At 51.1% G+C, this 22,874-nt stretch overlaps 6 protein-coding genes across 6 annotated transcripts; 2 read left to right on the forward strand and 4 right to left on the reverse strand.

The window, feature by feature from the left end:
• Positions 1–2,641: 2,641 nt before the first annotated feature.
• Positions 2,642–6,478, forward strand: N7481_009868 (GTPase-activating protein BUD2; the record flags this gene model as incomplete). The annotated part of the gene is made up of 2 exons (XM_057269087.1): positions 2,642–5,447; positions 5,517–6,478. 2 exons carry the CDS (start codon positions 2,642–2,644, stop codon positions 6,476–6,478), a joined length of 3,768 nt encoding a protein of 1,255 aa, XP_057119764.1.
• A 1,022-nt stretch (positions 6,479–7,500) lies between these two features.
• On the reverse strand, positions 7,501–9,197 carry N7481_009869 (WD domain protein; the record flags this gene model as incomplete). Its single annotated transcript, XM_057269088.1, has 3 exons — positions 7,501–7,720; positions 7,790–8,594; positions 8,666–9,197. The coding sequence occupies 3 exons, from the start codon at positions 9,195–9,197 to the stop codon at positions 7,501–7,503; spliced, it is 1,557 nt and encodes a 518-aa protein (XP_057119765.1).
• Positions 9,198–9,384: 187 nt separating this feature from the next.
• N7481_009870 (uncharacterized protein) lies at positions 9,385–10,803 on the forward strand (the record flags this gene model as incomplete). Its single annotated transcript, XM_057269089.1, has 1 exon — positions 9,385–10,803. One exon carries the CDS (start codon positions 9,385–9,387, stop codon positions 10,801–10,803), a length of 1,419 nt encoding a protein of 472 aa, XP_057119766.1.
• Positions 10,804–11,299: 496 nt separating this feature from the next.
• Positions 11,300–12,394, reverse strand: scw4 (putative cell wall glucanase (Scw4); the record flags this gene model as incomplete). The annotated part of the gene is made up of 1 exon (XM_057269090.1): positions 11,300–12,394. One exon carries the CDS (start codon positions 12,392–12,394, stop codon positions 11,300–11,302), a length of 1,095 nt encoding a protein of 364 aa, XP_057119767.1.
• Positions 12,395–13,956: 1,562 nt separating this feature from the next.
• On the reverse strand, positions 13,957–15,665 carry lcbA (serine C-palmitoyltransferase subunit lcbA; the record flags this gene model as incomplete). Its single annotated transcript, XM_057269091.1, has 4 exons — positions 13,957–14,139; positions 14,194–14,685; positions 14,743–15,253; positions 15,337–15,665. The coding sequence occupies 4 exons, from the start codon at positions 15,663–15,665 to the stop codon at positions 13,957–13,959; spliced, it is 1,515 nt and encodes a 504-aa protein (XP_057119768.1).
• Positions 15,666–16,218: 553 nt separating this feature from the next.
• N7481_009873 (1,3-beta-glucan synthase) lies at positions 16,219–22,161 on the reverse strand (the record flags this gene model as incomplete). The annotated part of the gene is made up of 4 exons (XM_057269092.1): positions 16,219–16,576; positions 16,631–19,296; positions 19,340–20,220; positions 20,277–22,161. The coding sequence occupies 4 exons, from the start codon at positions 22,159–22,161 to the stop codon at positions 16,219–16,221; spliced, it is 5,790 nt and encodes a 1,929-aa protein (XP_057119769.1).
• Between the last annotated feature and the right edge of the window lie 713 nt (positions 22,162–22,874).

A 22,874-nucleotide genomic window follows, 5' to 3' on the forward strand; every position in this document is an offset into this window, starting at 1 on the left:
CTTATATCAGACTGGGACTGATATAGTCGTTCTCGGATGTCATCGCCACGAGAGTATGAGTTGGGTTGTCGTCAACAAGGAGATGCGGAGAACGAAGACCGGCTGTCGTTCGACACGAAGGAGTTTGTTTGAACTGGTCAGCTAATCTAGGGTAGTTTTTGAAGAAGAGATGTTGAGTAGTAGGTTCCAAGCTTGTTGACGGGATGTGAGATGCGATGTGTCGCATCTGATCATGTCCGCGTGAAAGCAATCACCAGAGCTCCCTCTTGTCACCTGGGGCCTACTAGTATGACGACCTCTGGCGCCTCGTCTTTCAGGCATTCAGGCATTCAGGCATTCAGGCCATCAGTCAAGCGAATGCGGGGATTCAACATAAGGAATGCTGTGTCCAGAACTCGGTCGCTTTCTTTCAGTGGAGTATCTTCCAGAAATAAGAGGTCTCATGACCTTGGAAACTCCTGCCGAGGGTTTTAGGGCTCTAGATCGCGCATGGCCTGCTATCGTAGGGGAGGTGTACTCCGTATGTAATCCGTTCTGTCCTCCGTCCTCAGTCCTCCGCACTCCGGAGACAGTCCTTTAGTCAACTTAACTTAACTCAACGAATGTAACATCACATTTACACTATATCACCATTCCTTACCACAGCTTATATTCCTCTTGAATACCTACTTGAATACCTACACGTACTCTTTTTCCTCCGGAGTACCAAGGGAATCTTGGCAACCCTCAGGGCGCCGGGTCCACCCTCGGGAAATTCCCACCATCGCGCTTTTTTCGGTAAGAGACTTACGGTCAAGCGGATATCGATTACGGGTACTCGTACCTTGACTTGACTGGGACGCCAGCGCAACCCACCCCGTCCCTCATCTTATAGGTAGAGATTACATTGTTCCATTAGCCCGCCCCCACCGGGAAGTTTGTACCCTGTACCTAATCTCTCCAAACCCCTGTCGGCAGAGCTGCACTGGAAAGGTGCATGGTCTCTGTACTTTTGAAATTAGACCGTGTGGAGAGAGATCAGAGACAATCCGGGACATCCGCGACAGGGGGAGGGGAGGGGAGTGGCAGAGGAAGAGGCGAATTATGAGGCCCCGATGGAGTCTCTGATCGACGTCTGGGCAAGTCCTTGGCTTGTTGGTGTCCGCTCATGAATCATGAAGTCGCCCCTAAACTCGTAAAATTAGAAATCTCCGAAACTCTGCCGGGAGGACAGTGAGCAGTGGGAGGGAAGTAGAGAGCAAGAGAGAGCTTGGCTGTGGCGGAAAGGGCGCTAGTGAAGGGGCAAAGCACGAAGTGCCTGAGTGGAAGCCAATATCGAAGGTCGTGAATGCACGAGGTTCTCCCGGGGAAATGGAACAGGCGGTGCCATTTGCTTGGCTGAGTTCGATATCAATACCTATGAAGAATCAGTAACAGAGTATGCAGTGTGGAGTACTTGATATGCAAAACTGCGCAAGACAATAGGGAACGGCAGTTGTTCATGCCTGCTGAGGGATACACTTTCTAATGTATCTTGCCCCCCCAAAGTCTATCATTCCGAATGAGAGGCTAGCACTGGAAGTGGAAGTAGTAGAAATCGAATAACTAATGGTGGCAGAATTGCGGTCAATGCGGTCAATACGGTCAATAAGGGTGATTCTCTAAGAGAATGAAGAATAGGGAGTATCGTGGAAGTACTCTTGGGCCCTTGCTGAGTGTAAATCTGAGTGTGCTGATCCGAGTAGAGTATTCTGGGAGTGAGTGAAGTGTTCTCTGGTAGTGAGAGAGTGAGAGAGTGAGAGTGTGAGAGTGTAGACAACTCAGCTCCCGCCTATCCACTTCCCCCTCCCTCCCCTCTTCACCCTTCAACTTCAACCCCCCATCGTTATCGCCCATCGCTCGGAACGGCGCATCGTTTCTTCGCCCATCTACCCGGGCCGTCTTCCTTGGGCGATCTGCATATTCTCACGGGCACTCGCACTCACACTCGCTCTCCCACACACAAACAACCCCTCCCCTCAACCGCGACCCCCCCGATCCCCCTCCAATACCAGCTCGACCACCTCCCTTCCATTTTAAAGGGGACTGATGAAGGTGTGTGTGTTTATGTGTGCGCACGCTGCCTTTTCTTCCATCCATTACCTTTTGACCGAATCCCTGTTCATTTGCCCCCCCTTCTCTCTCCTCTCTCTCTCCCTCCCTCCCACATCCCAATAAGAATGATATCACGTCCCATTCCCTCATCTTTTCGGCCTTCCTCTGGTTATAACTGACCTGACTTCCTCGAAGCTATACCGTTTCGCTCGACCTATTGGAGGATTGGACGCTCACCGTATCTGTTAGGCTCTGCATCTCTCAGACAAACGACGGTGACCCGCGCCTCCTTTGTCTCTGTTTCGTCGCTCCCGCCCTCTCGACCGAATGTATGATTACGACACCTTCCCACCATCTGGTCTCCATGTTTTCTTCTAGCAATTTCCTCGACAAAAGCGATATTCAATTGTTCACGCGCAGCTGAACAAAGCCCGTTCGGGTACTATCTATATACATCCGACCGTTCTGACGTTGTCCTGGGCCGCGCCGAGTCGTCCGCCTCTCCTCGTTTGCGCGAGCCTTCCTACCACACTCCCGTCCGCTCACAGTGAGCTCACGACCGGGTAGGATGGAGTCTGACAACCCAAATGGATATAATACCGGGAAGCGGAGTTCGATGCACCAGGCCTTGCATAGCCGCCCTGTCGAACGCCGGGCTAGCAAGAAGTCATCCTCCCGAGATCGCCACGGTATGGTCTACCCAGACAGCTTTCGAGAAGCGAGCATTCGAACCGTGACCCCGGAATCTCATTCCCCTTTATCCGAACCAGAGCACCTTACCAGCAGTGCGCCCTCCCCACGGACCACCATGCGATCGCGTACCGTCGAACGACGCGAGGAAGACACGTCGATTGAAACGAGAAACCAGCGCACACGATCACGAACAGCGACCTTGGATGAACAACGAAGCGATCTCCCCTCCAATACTTTCAAAACTCGAGCTCGCATCGGATCCGTCAACGCGGCCAGCTCATCCCAACCTAAGCCCGCAACCACCGAATCGAAGACCACGGACGATTCATCTAGCATTGGTTTCCCATCTATCCATTCACCAAATTACCCCGGATCGGCTCGCCAGCGACTCGGCAAATCTCCCGGTTTAGCCCACGCCCAAGCCGCTTTTGCATCCCCTCTGTCGAATACCGACGCTGCGAAGATCCTACAACTGATGAAGACAACCTGTGGCCGTATGCATGGAATCCTGTCGTTTCGAACCACAACTTCGAACAACGCATCTGCTTCAAATGCTTGGACATCCGGATATTGTGCGATTAATGTCGCCACCGGTAGTCTTATATACCAGGCCAAGGGCGAGCCGGCATTAGCAAAGACTTTGATACCTGATCTCCGAGGCTGCCGAGTGCGGACACACTACGATTCCGAGCTACAAACAACCTACCTCAACGTTCACACCTTTACATCCGGACTCGGGATACAGCTCCGTCCCCATGTCAACGAAACCTTCGACTCCTGGCTCGCAGCGCTACTATGCTGGCAGCCCATTCGCCCCAAGGGCGTTCAAAACAAAATGACAAAACCACAGGAAGTTGTGATAGGTGACCGACGAATTCCCGAGCGTCGCCGAAACTCCGAGTCTGCCTCGCAAAAAGACGCGGCCATCATTAAGGTTGGCAAAATGCTTCTCTGGGATAAACCATCTGCGTCTGGTGCACGACCTGTCTCGTCTCGCCGTGTATCAACATATCGACAATCAAGAGCACTGTCTTCTTCGTGGCAGAAAGTTAGCTGCACCTTGCAGGAAAATGGTGTCTTCAGGCTCTATACCGAGTCCGATGTTTCTCCCGTGGCACTTGTGCACTTATCGCAACTCTCACGTTGTTCCATTCAACAACTAGATTCCTCTGTACTCGACGATGAATTCTGCATTGCCATTTACCCTCAATATACAGCTCACCCCGTCATCGATTCCGCCATGCGTCCCATCTATCTCGCCTTAGAAACCCGCGTTCTGTTTGAGGTCTGGTTCGTTCTTCTGCGAGCTTTCACAATTCCAGAGCTTTATGGCCCTGAAGTATCAGCAGAGGAGGAAGATCCAAACAAGACTCCGGAAGCCGAGAGCATGAAATCTCCCGCGAAAGATCTCTTCCGGATTGAGAGAATTCTCAACTTGAGAATCACCGAGGCCAAGCTTTTTCGTGCGAAGGAAGAGGATACCCCACGGAGTCGGAAACAATCTCGATCCCACGGATATTCTGCCGCTCCCGCACCTTCTCCACCCAAACCTAGCGACTACTATACCGAAGTGCTCCTGGATGGAGAGATTCGTGCCAAGACTGCTGTTAAATACCGTACCACCAATCCGTTCTGGCGGGAAGACTTCACCTTCAACGACGTGCCTCCGGTGCTCTCCCAAGCCTCCATTCTGGTTAAAACGATGCATCCAACGCAGCGAGATTGGACTCTTGTCTCACAGGGAGCATACTCGTCCACCCAGGAAGTCAATGCTGTCAACATGCTTGACGACATCCAAATCGCCACCAACGATGCGATCTTTGGTAAAGTGGATTTACGACTTGATGAACTGGACCCGGGCGTTGACACCGAAAAGTGGTGGCCCATCTTAGATGATCATGATCAGGCCGTCGGAGAAATATTCATGAAAGCACGAATGGAAGAAACGGTCGTCTTGATGTTTGCAGAATACGCACCTATGCAGGAACTCCTTCACTCTTTCACCAATGGACTCACCATCAATATGGCCCAGTTGATGTCATTTGAATTGACACAGCTATCAGAAATGCTCTTGAATATCTACCAGGTCTCCGGCAAGACGGTCGACTGGATTTCGGCGTTAGTCGAAGACGAAATCGACGGCGTCCATAAGGAATCCACAACCAATCGACTGCGGTATACAACAAGGATACATTCCAATGATACTCGAGAGCCGAGCCATGATCGCGAAATCCTGGTCAGAGATATGGGAAGAACAGCAACTGTGGAAGCAAACCTTCTTTTCCGTGGGAACTCGCTTCTGACAAAGGCACTCGATCTTCACATGCGTCGACTTGGCAAAGATTATTTGGAGGTGACAATTGGAGAGCGCCTGCGTGAAATTGATGAGAGTGACCCAGAATGTGAAGTTGACCCGTCGCGTGTAGCACGCACTGAGGATCTTGATCGCAATTGGCGATCTTTGATTTCTCTTACTACTGGGGTCTGGAAGACCATTGCGAACTCCTACAATAATTGCCCTCCTGAGTTAAGGCGTATCTTCCGGCATGTGAGGGCCTGTGCAGAGGATCGCTATGGTGATTTCCTCCGTACAGTGACCTATAGCAGTGTTTCTGGCTTTCTCTTTTTGCGGTTCTTTTGTCCAGCCATCTTAAATCCTAAGCTTTTTGGGCTTTTAAAGGGTACGAAAATCTCGCTCTGCGCAGCTTAACCCTTTTTTTCCAAGATATGACCTGCTAACCTCATTGCAGATCACCCTCGTCCTCGAGCTCAACGCACCCTCACTCTCATTGCTAAGGCACTCCAGGGGCTGGCAAACATGACAACATTTGGCAACAAAGAGCCGTGGATGGAGCCCATGAACAAATTCCTGGTTGGCAATCGATCTGATTTCAAACAATTTGTCGATAATATTTGCAGCATCTCCGCGGATCAACCTGCTCCTATCCCGACACCTTCATACACGACTCCTATCCAGATTTTGGGTCGGTTGCCATCTACCTCGCGTGAAGGTTTCCCAAGTCTTCCGTTCTTGATTGACCACGCTCGATGCTATGCCAACCTGATCCGTGTGTGGCTAGAAGTGGTACCGGACCGGATTTCTGAGTTGGAAGAACTGGACGTTAATCTCGCCAAATTCCATGAACTTGCCCATCGTCTGCAAGAACGCACCAAAGAGTGCCTCCAAGGAGCAGAACAGGCGGAGCGTCCAAATGGGAAACTCGAAGTCAAGTGGGAGGAACTTGTGGACTCGATGGAACGGGCCGTGACGTTCTATGACGAAGCTTCCAGTAAACCAACCACTCCGGCCCCAGATGCGCAGGCTGGAGGCACAACCTCATTGCCCCAGGATAAGCGCGGATCAATTGGTTTCTTCGCACCACGCCCCCCCATGCCTCGTCGATCAACAGACTATGCTCCGGAGGAAGATGACACACCACCTAGTTCATCGTCGGCCACTTGGGACCAGACTCGCATGCCGTTCTCCATACCCCGATGGTCAGACGCTCGTGATAGCACTGGAAGCTCGAAGAACTCATCCACCTACTCCTTGGAATATTCGGAGAATTCCAAAGCTCGCCGATCTAGCGTTACCAAGGAGTCATCCAGCAAGTATCGTTTCTTCGACTTCGTCCCAGCTCCGTCCCGGCGTAAAGCGAAAGACCGCGATCAATCTCATCACTCTCACGAAGATCTCCGAAACGAGTTCTGATCGACGATCAATGATTTCATTTCTATCCCTTTCTCTCTCTCACCTCTCTCCATCTACGTGCTCATGAAATCCACGCTTCCCCCCTTCTGTCCCCATTCTCCGTCCCCGCTCCCTTCTTACATCTTTCTTCTATCCCTTCTCTGTCATGGCAGCATGTGTCACGGTGTTGATACCCTTCCTCCTCTCTATTGTTGTGTTTCAGGTTTCACCAACATCCTCTCTCATTTGAATACCTCCTCGCCTCTGGCCCGGCCCGGCTCATCTCTTGGAAGACAGCGCCCACGGGAGCCACGAGAGCAAAAAAAGGAAGACAAAAGTTCTTATATATAAGAATTGGTTTTTGCCCCTGGGTCTTAAAATTGGAGCTTGATTATTTCTGGTTCTGTATTCTGAGGTTGTTCTCAATTCGCTTTCGCGATTTCTTCGGGACTGGATAGCGAACCTGTATATACACCTTGATATTTTACTCAAATAGACGAAATGGACTTTTTGTTCTCGTTCACTTTTGATTTTATCTCAATGCGTATCCATTGCGTTTCAGTTATCACTATACTCTTCGTCAAAGGATACCTCCCACCTTGAAACAAGTACCAATCGGATGTAACAAGTTCAAGTCCGTTGGACACTTGGATATTTCCAACGTGAACCTTGCAAGGCTAGAATTCGAAGATGGATGTGTAGTAACCCTGTAGGTTTTCATAAGTAATAGCCATTTCAATGAAGGGTCACGGTATAGGCATGTCTGGGTGCATAACCTACTAGTAGACTGGTTGGGCAAGTCCTGGGTTGGTTTTGGGCATGAACCAATGCAAGAAAAAGTGCCGACACCATTAGGCGGTAGACTCAAAGTACCAAATAACATGAAATTGCTCAGAGATGTACAATATTATATCGTTCGACTATAATAGCAGATCCTCCTCTTCAAGCAAAATTCCAGTGCTACACACATCCAAAGCCACCCAGGTCGAATTCCTGTCGAAACACACAAAAACGGGGCAAAGGAAAAACAGCTAGGTGAACATTTACATCCAAAGGCAGAGCTTGCCGCTAGCGGTACCTCCAGCAACCCAATTTTTGCTGCGATGGAACACAGCTACTGCCGGGACAGCGGTGATGCCGTCGCCACCCAGCTGAGCCAATTGGTCACCATCACCACTGTAGACATCAACAAAGCGGTTCATATTTCCGATACAGAACCTTTGTATATGCGACTGGGGGTTTAGTTGCCATTGAGGGCGGAGGCTACATCATTTCAATATTAGTATCGTGCTTTCCAGGTGTTGAGGAGTAGGAAAAAGCTGAACAACTTACATAGTAACCCAGCGACCAGTCTGGCAGTTGTGTCTAACAACAGTATCAGGCTTGAAGTCGCCATCCGGCAGGCTGTGGCCTTGCTTCCATGATGAGAGCCCCTTGGCTCCGAGGTCGTACAGTTTCAGCGTGTCATCATAAGAGGAAGTGGCTATTTGACCGGCGGCGTTGAATGCAGCGTGAGAGACGGAGAGTCGACTTTCGTGCATTGCCACGGGAATAGGTTCCTTGTGCGATAATTTGCGCAGGTCCCATACCCGCATTGTTCGATCGAGACTTGCTGTCGCAAAGTAATGGGGCTGTGAAGGACAGAGAGTGAAGCCACCAATTTTCTTCTCAGACAATTGCCATTCGGAAACTGTCTTCTCTGAAATAGGAGCCCGGGTGTCGTAACGACCAAAGCCACCTCTGAGAGTGGTGAAATACAATGTATTGGGGTCATCTGCGGCCATATCCACACCAGAGAGAGCCTCATCATCGCTTGTTGATTCAGGCGCATATTTCTCGACACACGTTGTCTTTTCGAGATCCATCTCACGGATCGAGCTGTCATAGCTTGCAGTGTACAAATGAGTCGGCTTAGATGGGTGGACCATCATACTGCAAATAGTCCGAGTGTGTGGCTTCAGAGTAGTAAGGACTGGGTCCGGGTCGTCGTCATCGTCCTGGTCGCTAACCTCGGGTTTCTCTTGCGCTGCATCAAAAATACCGAGGTGGCCCATCTTGTCGCCGGCGAATATCAGAGGCTTGGTCTCAGAAGGGTGGAAGGTCATGGTGTAGACTCGCTCGGGCGTGATTTTGATTCCTGTTAGTTAAGGATTGTCAGTCAATGATCACCTGCGAGCTATTGCAGAAATATCACGGATAAAATCATACTTTGCGGGTCCCAGGTCTCATAGATCGACATGCTATTCATTTCTTCCCGAAGTGCCTTCAAGTCCTTGTCCGTAGTCTCCTGGATATCATCGTCATCAAAGGTGCGAACGTAAGGCTCAGCAACACCTTTTGTAACAACATCGACGCCAATCAGACTGTCACCTGTGAGCTTCTGGCCTGCGATAAACATATCATTCTGCGTGAAGGAGTCCGTCCGGCGCATCTTCTTCGCTCGCTCCGCTTCTTTCGCAAGCTCATAGTCGTCATCTGCTTTGCGCTTCGCAACCTCACTTTCGGCTGCGATTCCCCGAATACGAGAGGATTGGCGTCGAGGTCCAGGTGATCCATCCTCTTCCTTCACGCGCTTCGGTGCAGCCTTCTTCTTCGGTCTGGGCGCATTGCTGCCGGGTGTTTTGGGGCCGGCGTAGAAGCCCGCAGATTGCGCCTCCAACTTTAAATTCTTCAATAAGGCATCGCGCTCTGCAATATTCGCAAGGCGCTGTTTCTCGAAATCCGACAGCTCTTTCGTCATAATGCAGACTGGGATGGAATGAATTGCAGGTGCAGATGTAGAGCGGAGCAGCGCAACAAACAGCGCGGGCAAAACGCGCCAGGCATAACGCGAGATCACGTGACTATAATTGGCCTCGAACTTTTTGTTACGCCAACAACTGAGGAAACCAAACCCTCAATTTGCACGGGGAGCCTCTGAAACAGCGATGGCGACAAATATTTCCCGGGCATTGCTTCTTTCAGCAACTGCAAACACCGCTACTCCCTTTCTTTACCAAACCCGAACTCTCGGACCGGTATTGCGATCATTCCAGAGACCGTGTACTCCCCGTCTCCAACGAACATACTCCACGAGAACTGATGACCTTGAGGTCAATGACGAGACCGACGCCAGTATAACCACCGAAGAACCTGCTTCCAAAGATAACGCCAGTCCTGAACCCCGCAGAAGCCACCTTCGCAAGCGTGGCTCTTCCGCTCCGCGGCATTCGGCTTCGGCATCGGCTTCGCCAGACCAGTTCAAATCGGTGACTTCACGAGAGAAAGCAGCGTTCAATAAGCTCTTGACCCAATTGAATGACGACTCCAGTTTCAATTCCGCTGGAAAAGACGTGGCGGCTCCGAGCACGACCGGGCAGAATGCGAAGCAAAATGATGTAGCAGATTTGATGAAACTATTCAGGGGAATCGTGAATCTCAACGCGCAACCGAAAACCAATACTGCAAAGCCTTCAGTATCAGAGAACGTCGATAAAGATATCCAAATTCCCGATGGCCTCAATGCCAACAATCAGCAATCCGAGACACCAATCGACTCAGACGAGATCGAGCCCGTAAACGAAGCCATATACACCCGTGAAGAACTCGGTCTACCACCACCACGCAGTGGAGTGGATCGTCAAATTTCTATGAGAGAAGCAGTTGCCCTTGTCGTTCATCAAGAGACGTATCGGATCGAGCGTGCGCTATTCGAGGCAATTGAAGGAAACAAAGGCGACATAGCAGTTTGGGAAGTCTGCAAGACACACATCTTCTCCATGCTTCGCTACATGGAAGGACAGACCGATTCCGCAGAGACACCGACCACCGCAACATCAGACAACAGCGTCGTAATTCCACCGATGATTCCGGCCGGCCGGGTCATTACTACATTATACCCGCGCGCGCTGTTGATGACCTTCCGCCTTCTCAACACGCATTTCCCCGAGTCACAGCTCATCAGCCAATTCCGCGCAAGCATTAAGGCTCAAGGCCGTGCTTCCGCACTGCTGGGCGCGTCCCCGGAACTTTACCACGAGATCGTTCATTTCTACTGGAATGGTTGCCGGGATCTTCCCGCTGTTATGTCGTTTCTGCAAGACATGGATTTACACGGGGTTCAGCCTTCGCGAGAGACTCTCGGATTGCTACGGAGTATTGAGCAGCAGGGTAAATCTCACTTGAGGTCGAGGTCGAGGTCGAGGTCGAGTGGAGATTCTTGCGAAAGCGGACAAAGGGGCAGTCCTTTCTGGGACCTGCCACCGAACCAGAAGGCGCTTACTGAGCTTTGTGGGAAGGGTGGCTGGCTGGAAAGCCACAAGAAGACTAAAAGGCCGGTGACCACACGACGTGGAAAGCTTTTTTAGGCATGGTGTAGGCTTCGAGGGTTCTCTTGTATAGCATTTTAAGAATTTGTATAGTAATGGCGCAATAGATACCACCCCACTGCATGGATGCATAGAGATTACTTCCAGCGAAGAAACTTGTATCATTAAATCACATTAAACTTGGTCCGAGCTAGCATACTGAACATGCCGAATGCTGGGTCTTGGTGGCGACTCTATGCCTGATCCTGTTTCAAGAAATGATGAAGTGGGGTCAAAGTCTTGATATGAGACTCGAATGCTAGGTATGTTGATTCATTGTAAAGTAAAGCTCAGATTGAAACCAGAGACAGCCAGCCAAGCACAGAATAGACAGCCAGCAAAGAGAGGCCCTCGCTACAACACTAACATACAACCGCCATGCAAAAACAAAGCAAATAACCAACTAGCACCAGAATAGAAAAGAAGGCCAAAGACACCATCAAGCCCGCAAATACAAACATTTCATTTCATCTCACTTCAGTTCGATTCAATTCAATTACTTATCATAAATGCCCCAAAACCGCTCCGCACTAAAGGTATACCGATTATCATCCTTCCAAAGGTCATCAAACGCAGTGAAATAGATAAGATCATCCTTCCTGTGTGCGAAACTGCGTCGCAAGCTCTCAATCGCCACGCGCTGATTCTCCTGCGAAGGGACAGCCGCACCATTCGACTTGCCCGCATGTGGCCAGCCAGACTCTGTGATCATTGTTCGTTTTCCACCTGCAACATCAGAGACAGCGTGTGCTTGTTCCAAAACATATGGTCCTGTATTGTGCGGTTGCTGCGTAGCGTCGAAGAAAGCGTGGCAGTTTGCAGCGCAGTAATCCGATGCTTTGCATAATTCCGGATGTTTGAGATGCACGGAGAAAGTGTCGACTGTAACGACTGGTCCTTTGTAACCCTTTCCTCGCAAGATAGTGCGAGCTTGCGTGACTGCGCCAGCGACCTTGCCAGGAGCCTCGGCTCCGCCGTTGACGAGTTCGTTGCCGACGGTGATGGTGTGGAAGATGGACCAGTCTTTCTTGCCGTTTGGTGTTGTTGCGGCGTCTTCGAATGCGTCGAGACTGTTGGGGAAGTCTGTTAGATCGAAGACACCGGCGAAGACTTGCATTTTGTGTTGACGGGCTGCTGTTGCTACGGTTTTAATTTGGCCGCAGTCTGTGCCATAGATGCGTACGAATGCATAGTCTGATAATCGATCTAGATCCTTGTTTACTTCGTCTTGGGTCTTGCAGCTCCGGTTCGCCTTGTAGGGGGAATAAGAAATTCCGGAACGGCGCTTCTCGAGGTGAGTTTCAGCCTGTGGATGCGGCTTATGGTGATGATGAGGCGCATCGTGAGGTTCCGTATGAGGATGCGGCTTATGGTGATGATGAGGCGCATCGTGAGGTTCCGTATGAGGATGCGGCTTATGGTGATGACGAGGCGCATCGTGAGGTTCCGTATGGGGATTGGGAGCTAATACTAGTGGTTCAGATGGCGGCGGTGGTGGAGGAGGTGGTGGCGGTGGTGCAGGCGCAGGCTCACCAGGTGGATGCGGAGGAAGATGCTCATCGAGTTGAGCATTCAACTTCTTCTCTACCATTTTTGTCACAGCAGGCAATTTCTGTGTGATTGTTTCAACATGGGTCTCGGTCTTGGTCAAAGAGGATGCGAACCGTCTCGGGTTCATGAGTTGGTAATGGGATATGGGAGACCGTCGCCGGGGGCTTGATAAATTCTTAGCAATAGCCCAAATCAACTCTTTCCTGGTATTTTACCTAGGTATGTTACTAACATTGTCTTGCAACTTGGTGGTTGCAGGGAGTCGGTTGGTCTCCGTCCGAATAGTATCTCCATCCTCATTCACCCAAACAACGACCTCGGACAGAGTATTGGTCTGAGAAGGCCCATTGAGATCAAGACATTGGTTCGGGTCTGTTTTCTAATTAGCCTTGCTCAACCATGTAGAGTTCAATGGATAAGTGAATTGGTTCCACATACCCTGTACCTCTGCATGGATCCCGGCAGCAAGAGCAAACGCCAGCAGCGCCTGAGAAAGACGTTTCATTGCTGTCGTCGAGGCTCAAGTTCGGAATCGACCGAAACGTGGAGATAAGCTAAGGTTAGTAAATCATAACAACTGGGGTGAGCCTTGCTGTCCTCCCCCTTCGCACGGGGAAGAAATTATCAATGCAGATCAGATGGGTTATATCTATGACGCCCTTGAAAGGACAGAGCACCGTCTAGGAGAGTCTGGCAAATCTGGATGAAAACAAGGGATATGTCCAAGCATAACTATTCGATATGAGGCCATCTGGGGAATGAGGTCCAGGTCCAGGTCTACAGTGTTCTCCCTTGTGGAGGGCTGGGTAGGGAGTGCCCAGAGCTAGGGAGGATCTGAACTCCATTTGGGAAGGGATCCTGGTGTTGAAGTTCCTGGATGGGTGAAATCTCCGGTTGGAGGAGTTGGGAATGTTCCTAGGGCCAGGGCAATCTTGCGGAATGCTGGCTCATTCCGAGAAGGTCGCTAGGAGACAAGGGCTTTTACGCGGAGTAGAGATCGTTTCGATGTAGAATGCCCTCCCCCTTCTGGGAGTTAAGGTCACATTTTGATTCAGAAGAGAACGAAAGCCATCTTCCGATTCTCAATTGGCGCTACTAAATGCTGATGGCCGGTTCTAGACTAAAGCTCGACAGACCCAAGACCGACGATATTCCAGATCTAACCACTCGGCTAAGCTAGTAGTTAGAGATTGTTCCTTCACGACACGGTAATGATTGACTAGCTAGAACAGGAACAACTTGAATGATCTTCTACAGCTTTGTGGGAGAAAGGCAAGCAGTTTAAAGGGCACTTGGTGCAGCTATTGGCAGCCAAGTGTGAAAAAATAGTATTAAACAATCTAGAGCCATGCACCGGTAACGTCATAAAACCGCCCTCGAAGAAAAAGGTAAAAGGGGTGCAGTGCTGTACAGTATAGCAATAGAGATGCATATCAACAAGCAGCTTAACAATACAGAGGATGAAGAGGCATTAGGTACGTAGGATAGGAGCCAAAAAAAAAGGTAGGCAGAGGTGCCCGGGTCATCAAAGCATGAGGTGTGATTCGATGCCGAGGTCGAATTCAAGCAATAGGTCAAAGAGGCAGAAGCATAAGAGGGCCTTCACTTTCTCTTGCTCAGGACCTTTGTGATGGCGTGCCGGATTGTGGTTCCAGCCTTCTCGACCTCTTTCTTGGTCAGGCCGAGGGTAACGCAGACCTTCAGTCCAGCGGGCACAACCTGCTTCGGCTCGAAATTGTCCTCCAGGGTCTTGAGACGGGTGATTAGAACGCCATTGGCAAGGCACTACAGGAACATGTTAGTGAAGTTATTGTCACAATAGTTTCGTCAAATACTCACTTCATCAACGACATCCTGCAGCAGGAATTGCTGGTCGGTGTAAGAAAGCTTCTTCGAAGCAACAACATCAGGCTTGAGGACCAAGATAAGAACGGGGTTCTCGACAGCACTGGTGCAATAAACCCAGTCGCTGCGAGGATCCAATTGAGCACGCATGGTCTTGGCCGTGTCCCGAAGCTGCGATACAGTGTCGGGGTTGTGCTGGAGAAGGTTGATAGTCTCACTGGCGGTGGTGGAAAGCAAAGCGGGAAGGGCAGCAGAGAAAGTGTATGAAGCAGCTGAGATGCGCTGGTGATGCACAATCTCCTCGGAACCAGCACAGAAGCCTCCGCCTCCAACAAGAGGGCCAGCCAGCGAGCCGACAATCATGTCGACCTCAGCAGCATCGACATTCTGATGTTCAGTGATACCACGGCCAGTGCGGCCGAGGACGCCGAAAGACCATGTCTCGTCCAGGATAAGGCGGAACTTGTACTTCAATCGCAGCTCGATCTATTTCAGTTGTTAGTAATGGGGGTTCCAGTTCCATTCTCTTTGGGTACAACTCACGATCTTGGGCAAATCCACCATATCACCGTAGGACTCGAAAAGGCCCTCGGTAATAATGAACCTCCGAGTCAACGGCTTCCGAGCCTGTTCTTTAGTTACCTTGGCCAGAACTCGCTCCAGGTCCTCCATATCATTATGCTCGTACCAACGAACAATACTGCGTGAGATTTGGATACCCTTCCGAACAGCAAAGCTAACACCCTTATCCGCAACAATGATATCACCACGCTTGGAAAACGCAGGTATAACACTGGAGATCGTGGAGAACGCCTGGGAGTACATGATACACGCCGCAGTGCCCAAGAATGACGAGATATCAGCCTCGGTCTTCATGTGCACGTCCTGAGAACCGTAGAATCCACGAGGGCCGCAGGGTCCAACGCCGTAGTTCCGGAGTGTCTGGATGGCCTTCTCCTTAAGAGCCTCGTTGGTGTTGAAGTTGTAGAAGTTGAGCGAGCTGAGGTTTGTGACGGTTCGTCCGTTGGCGAGCTTAGATTTAGGCCCGACGGGTCTGTTCAATGGCAGAAAAAGAATGTCGATTAGCCCAAGGTCTTCATTCGCGAGGAACCCAACAACAATTTGGGGCAATCTTACCCAGCGATCACAGTGCGCTTATCAACCTCCATTTCCTCCAGTGTTGTTGGTTTGCCGACCAGGGGCTCTGGAACCCATTCGTCCACAAGGTCATCGATCTCGTCTTCGGTCAATGGCACAACACCCGGTTTAGTGGAGTACTTCGGGGCGAGGAGATACCGCACGGCAAAGAGGAAGAGGAATAGCTCGACCGCAGATCTGATCGGATCATCCTGGTAACTAGATTTGACATATCGGAGGAAGATCGCGGAGCCGGGGACACGGTGGAAGAGGTTCGCGAGTTCGTGCAGGTAGTCCGACAGGAGACGGTGTGTCTCCTGAAAGTCCATAATGAGAGGTCAAGCGGTACCCCTATGTCGCGAGCACACCGAGAATAGAATGGTTTTAGCGGCAACAGGGATCAAAAAAGCGCTGGGACGGTCGAATTCGAGATGATGGCAGGCAGATGGTGGTTCGGGGGACCGCGGGTGGCTTGAAACAGGCACGAGGTCACGTGTTAGGGTGCTACAGTATACAGAGTTGAGACTTGAAACAACCCGAGACTCCCAAACATACCGTAAAAAAAGTTGGGAGATAAAATGAAAGGTGCTCATTTGAATTGGAGACTATTGAGATGAAGCAATGCATATATTGTATTCCGTTAAAATGTAGGGCAAAAGGGAGAAGAAACAAGCTATGAGAGTGGCAAACGAAGGTCTAGAGCCCCCTCTGGGCGATGGCGGAAACCACTCAAATACAAGTCATTCCACACGAACCATTAAAATGAACAAGTACGCCGGTAATTGAAAAGAATGCAGCGAGTCTGACTAAAAGAAACAAAGTGGAAAATGAAACGACAGAAACTTTGTACAGGCCATTTTCATACACATGGCAAGTGAGCCATTAGATCAACTTGTATGGAACGTAGGAACCAGAGGTAGTGGGGTTGGCAATTGAAGATTCAGCGGGCTTGCCAGGCAAGCTGGTACCAGTGTAGTAGGTCTCAGTGTCGTTAAGACCGCTGTCGATGGGCTGGAGAAGGAACATGGTGGGGCTCTTGCTCGCGTCCTTGAGGCCGATAGTATCCCACAGCGCCTCGCTGATCTTGCTGTTGTAACCCATTCTCTTGACAACCAAGGGGCCTGCAATGAGGACGATAAAGATGACCAGCATGACAAAGTAGAGAATGGCGAAACGGATGACACGTCTCTTCCGGAGCTTGGACTGCTTGAGGGAGTAGATGGGTGGACGGATTTGACGACTGAATTGTGTTAGCACTAGATCAATTGGGCATCATGAGGACGGGTTAACATACCTAGGGCGCAGCCAGAACAGGATGACGGAGTGGAACTTGTCCACATATGGGATGGCGAGGACTGGCAGCATGAAGAACAGGATGATGTGGCCGAGCACGAAGTCGGCGGCGAAGTATCCCAGCTCAGTAATTTTGCAGAGGAATTCACGGCCGGGTTGGGAGAGGGAGTGCCAGCCCATGTTGTACCATTTACCGGTCCACCAAGCGATATTGGACTGGTCATGCTTGAATTCTCTGGTCAAGGCAAGCGCAATGATGAACTTGTAAAGGAATCGTTGGATGGCCATCATGGCAATGAGGCCAGAGACAGTTCGGGCCCAGTTGAAAGCCTCCAGAAGGAAGAGCACGACGAAGAAGATGAGGAGAACAATTACCGCGATAGCATGGGCAATAGCGGCAAGAACGGCACCGAATTTCTTACAGCACATGCTGAGGAGAGGGCCCATGCAGCACGCCATACCGAAAAAGACTCCAGCAACGCCAGCATTGATGCCAACGGGTGCGAGAGCGACGATGACAATTCGGGCGATGGCGTTCGGGGCATACTTATTGTTGTCACTGAACATGGTGCGCGAGTTGATATAGAGATATGGCACAAGGGTGGCGGCAAGAACAACGAGAGGAGAGACAATCTCGCTGAAGAAGATGTTCGTGATACGAGCTCTGGGAATGTCGCCTGATCCCTTCTCCGAGGGAACACCAAGGACCTTTCGCTTGTAACCGGTGATACGGGTACGGGACAGACGGCAGAAGCCAATCCAGGACGAGGCGTGAGAGCGGGAGTTACCACGCGAGAGCCAACGGATGTAGTCACGATAATCAATGAAGAAATCGTTCCACGCGAACTGGTGAGGGTTGAACAGGAAGGGCGAGATGATCATGGCCAGCAGTGAAACCCAGAACCAGATGAGGGCAGGCGTCCACACGGTCGACGTGGAGAACAGCAACATCAGAAGGAGACGAGAACCAGTGTAGATCGAGGGACCGGCGAAACGGGAGTATAGAACACCGAATGGGATGCGGGCGGTGGCGAAACCACGACCGGTACCAATGTAACGGGCACCACCGAAGGACAAATTCTGGTGAACAGCGTTGGAGTAGATCTGACAAACGAAGACCTCGAACATGAAGGAGAAGGAGCCGAAGTGCTTGGCCAGACGGGTAGCCATGCGCCAGACACCACGTTCAGTCAATTCCTGAACGGCAAGAGGCACGAAGGAGATGAAGAACACGATGAAAATTGAGATAACGCAACGATTGACCCAGTTGATGATTGGCTGAAGGTCAGCGCAGTAAGTAGGACGAAGGGGATCGGTGATGGGCAGGTCCGAGTTGTATCGGCAGGTGATGGTCTCGTGCTTCAGAGCACCCAAGTTGATCAGAACAAGCATAAACATTTGCACAGACAACATGATGAACATATTGTTCAAGTGGAAACCGGGATGGGCATAGTAGAACGAGAGGAAGCGATCAAGAGGCAGTTGGGTACCCAGGTAGTAGTATTCGCGAGACAGCATCTGCTCACCCATACCAGTACCAATCTTGGTTGTGAAGTTAAGAATGGAACCGAAACCCAGATCACGGCCCTTACCACACTGGAAGTACTCGCAGTGCTTGATACGACCACCACGCAGGATAGCGTTCATACCGGCGTAAATATCCTCGTTCAGGTGAAGACCCTTTTGCGCCTTCGACACACCACCACGCGTACACATGAAGGTAGCGTTCAGGAAATCGGGATGACCATAATGCAGCTTACCACCGATTTGAGCGAGGGTACGGGCGAACAGGGTACCGAAAGTTTGTTCCTTGGAAGCGGCAACATCACCAAGAACACCAATGCTCTCGGAGAAAATGTATTCACGAGCACCGAGAATGGCGACGGGGTGGCTGTCAGGAGAAGGAATACCAGGGGTGTAGGGGGAAACGTTGTCGGTGGTCAGCTCCTCGAACTCTGAGAGGACACTGCGAATCTTAAGGCACTCTTCCAAGTAGTTGTCCTGGTTGGCATCAATCAACTGGATGTATTCACCACGGTAGAAGATGATAGCATGGTTTTGATTGTCGGACTTTCCGTCACCGAGAATGGGGTTACCAGAGAGCTGGATACGGAACTTAGGCTTGCGAGTACCATTCTCGAGAAGTTCGCAGTGGCCATCGATGAGAGCGGAGTACAGACGAGGCTCCTCGCCTTCGGCGATAGCGGGCTCTTCATCGAGGTAGGCGATCTGAAGGTCAGGGTAAGCACGAAGGAGGAACTCCGTGTTCTCACGCTCATCCTTGTTGAACTTGGCATAACGCTGCATGGAGACGCAGATGCGGAACTTGCGGCGAGCCATGCGTTCAAGCTCGCGCTCAAGCTTCTCAGAGTTACCACCAAACATTTGGACAACTTCAGGGTTCTCGACACGGTATAGCAATTTGATAGCTCGGCTGTAGTTCATGAAACCAGATACCGTACGGTACAGGGTCTGGGAACGGAGAGAAGCCCAAATACGGGTACGCAGAGTATACTCAGGAGCGGCAGACTTGAAACCAATGCAGTAGAAAGGTAAGTCATCAATCTTGCTCTTGGCCGCATCCTTTTCGCCCTTCTCCGAGTAGTCGCCATTCATTTGGGAGGTTTCATCGGCCAAGATCTTGGTGTCCTTGACGAAGCAATCCCACTCGTGGGGGTGAAGCTGCTTCAGATATTCCAAGAGGGGTAACACGAGAGTACGGCTCATCTTCACGGATGATCTCACGGAGAGAGAGAAGAATCTTCTCACTGTAGTGAGGAATCAGGACACTGAAAGTAGGCATGTTGTCGACGGGCAGGGGCTCGGGCATGGGAGTAGACAGAGACTGAGCGAAGAAAGAGATACGTCGTTCAGCCTCGCTTCCAGCAGGGAAGAACTCGGTCTTGAAGGATTGATCCTCCTGAGAAACAAAGAACGTCGGGGCACGCAGGGTACGCTTTCCCTCTTGCTCGGACGGCACCTGATGGTAAAGAAGCTTCTGGACGTGGTCGATGGCCAACAGGTGCTCGCGATACATCGAGATAATAATGGCGTTCCACACCTGAGAGATCAGAACCTTCGGCTTGTACTTGATTTCCATGTCGGTGGTAGCCAGGACTTTGGAGTAGATACGCTTCGGAAGGCGGGAGAAGATGTTTCGCCAGGGAGACCAGATCGAGACACCGAGGTAGAAAGAACGGGCCACCGAGAAGATGGTGTTGCAGATAATGTACCAGAGGTAGCTGTCGAGGAAGAACAGGGTGAGATCCATAAAGAACATCAGACCCAGGAGGATCTGAGGCTGCTTGTGGCAAAGCGTGTTACCGATCCAGACGACACCAGTACACTGGCGGATATGCATCGGAGACAAGATACGAATGGGATCCTTGAAGGACAAAGTCAAGAAGAAATAAGACTCGGCCAGCTTAGCGCCAAATACACAAACCCAGAGACCAAACGACATCCACATATCATTGCCGTGCAGTCGAGGGAAACTGGCAGTGAAGGTCTGACTGGCGACATACTGTCGGCCGTGCTTCTTCATGTAATTTCCGAACATCGCACCGAGGGGCATGATAGCAAAGAAGATGGCTGTGATGAGAGCAACGACAAAGTGGACGATGCCGAGTGCCAGACCGATAGGGTACTGCATTTTTTCAGGAACTGCTTAAGGAAGCCGAAAATGATGACACCAGGGACTAGGTTGACGACGAAGACCGCGAGCAGGAACATGAAGCGCTTGCGGAGATGCTGAGCACCAGCCCAACGACGAGGTACGTATAGCCATTCACAGATGGTAGCGAAGATCTGGATGAACGCCGCAAGAGCGCCGCCAAAACCAACAGCAGCCAGGTACTTGTAGGGAGGCGGCTTGTTGTCAACCTGCTGTTGGTATCTACCGACATACAGAGAGGGGGAGTTGTAAGCGGTGAAGAACCAGAAGGAGCACAAATGAATGACCCAGATACGGTTGAAGTTGGTGACCATGTGGAACCAGGAGCGAACCTCCTTGTAGGTCTTGAAGAAGGCCTTATTCCAGAGGACATCTTTCAGTTTGGGCCAACGTTCCGCAGGAGGGATATCCACCAGACGGGTCTTGTCTTCGAAATGGATGCGTTCAATACCCTCGGGGTACCAGAACAGCTGGTTCATGTCATCATAACCGATGACTTGGTTGTGATCGCGTTCACGTCTCACATACTTGCCATCCACGATCTCATAACCTTGATCACGGCAGTATTGGTAGAGGGGTGTGATGATATCGTTTAGGTAGGTGAACTCTTCAACAGGCTCAACTTTGTTTTGGCACTCGGGTGAGGAGTAGTAGTCGTCGGCACACTTGAAGATGAAGCAAATGCACTCAGGCAAGAATCGAACCTGGTTGGCCTCACCCCAAATGAGGAGATACAGGGCGATCTGACGCGCACGGTCGTGCTGAGACATGCGGTTCATGCGAGATTTCCAGCGGTATTCTGCAGCCTCAAGACTGTTGTCACCTTCTAGAGCATCTAGAGTCTCCTCCTCGTTCTCGGGATTCTGCTTGGCGGCTTTCTGGGCGGCCTTGCGAGCCTTCCGGGTCTTACGGTCCGCTTTACCAAGTTTCATGTTGGCGAAACCGACCGCATCATCCAGGTCCAAATGGGCCGCGAAGTACCAACGACGGTAGTTGGCGTTGTGTCCACCGATGTAGTCGGCGTGGAGCGACAGCAGAGCCTGGTTAGGGGTCATGCGAGAAGCTCGAGAGTCGAGCAGAGTCATCATATGGTCGTACATGTTACGCATGCTGTCACGCTGGAAACCGAATTTGTTGACGAGGTCGAGAAAGATGTCCTCGAGCTCTTCCTTGGAGAGAGGAATCTGAGCATCAGTAGTCCAGGCCGGATAGGGCTCTCGCGAACGCTGGCCAGCCGGCAACGCGTTTCCATAGTCCATGCCATACACGGGGGTAGATGCTCCAGAGGAACGGTTCCCACCGTAGGAGACCTGGGATGAGGGTGGACGGTAGCCACCGTAGCCGCTACGACCACCATACTGGCTGTCGGCGTAGCCATAGCTGTTGTAACGCTCATCACCTCGGCCGTAGTAGTCCATATCGGCCGCGCGAGCGGTTTCAGATCTCATAGTGAAGTCGCTGAAAGTTTCCGAATCCTCCTCTGAGTCTCCGCGATGGCCTCGGTTCTGGCCTCCTTGGTCGTAGTACTGATCTCCGTAGTACTCATCCTGATGGCCACCTTCATAGTATCCGCCATCAGCGTAGCCCTGGTTCCCTTGAGGGGCAGGGTGTCCGCCATCCGCTGCGTAGTGGCCGCTAAATGAAAGAAAAGAAACTGGGTCAGTTGTGTTCTGTGATAGACTCGATCTCATTTGATCCCATCCGCGGGGGTCTTCATACCCTTGGTCATAGTAGCCATCATCATAACCTTGATGATCGTAGTATCCCTGGCCGGCGTGTTCATCCTGGTAGTAGGAATCCCCGTGGCCCGCCGGGTGGCCATAGCCATCATCATAGTGGCCTTGTTGGTAGCCAGACATGATGCGGCGGTCGCGATTGAAAACTTGAATGGAGCTCTAATCCACCAGGTCAGCCCATGCGCTTAGGCGAGGGGTGTTTCTGTGTATGAAAGGAGGGAGGGGGCTCACTTCAACGACGACCCATGCACGTTATTACTATTGAAAAGGGTTGAAGAATTATTGAAGCATCGACGAGAGGGAGTGAAAGGGTGTCGCGGTCCGTAGTGGGCGTTGTACAGGGGGGAGAAGTCGAGCGCGTTGTCGGAATTCCGCGAGTCTCAAACTCGATGGGAAATTTAACGAATGGGGGGGATCGGAGTAGTCCAGCAATTGACTTGGTTAAAACACCGATGGAAAGAGCGAGTGAAATGGGGAAAACACCAAAAAAAACCGCTTTCCCTCCGGACTTTTCCTTGACACAAACAAGGAAAAATGGAAACAGCGAAAGTCAAGAAAGAGGGGAAGGGGGGGGAGGTTGGAAGAAGCAAGAGGAAAGGGAGGGAGAGAGGGAGAGAGAGGGAGAGGCTGGATGAGATTGGGATTGCAAGGCTTAGGATTACGAGTAGGGACTGGGACTGGCACTGGCACACTGGGCAAATATTGTGGTTATTTTGGGAATGGAATTAGACAGTGGCCCCAGCCAATTTACCAATTTACGGTCACCGTACAGTACGAGTACACGTATACCATGCAGGTACCAGGTACTAGGTACTTGTCCTATTGCTGGGCTCCAC

The sequence above is a fragment of the Penicillium waksmanii genome (assembly GCF_028829765.1).
Source record: "Penicillium waksmanii strain IBT 27052 chromosome Unknown utg000008l:1.0-5622682.0:1.0-5626561.0, whole genome shotgun sequence".
Taxonomy (NCBI): Eukaryota; Fungi; Ascomycota; class Eurotiomycetes; order Eurotiales; family Aspergillaceae; genus Penicillium; species Penicillium waksmanii.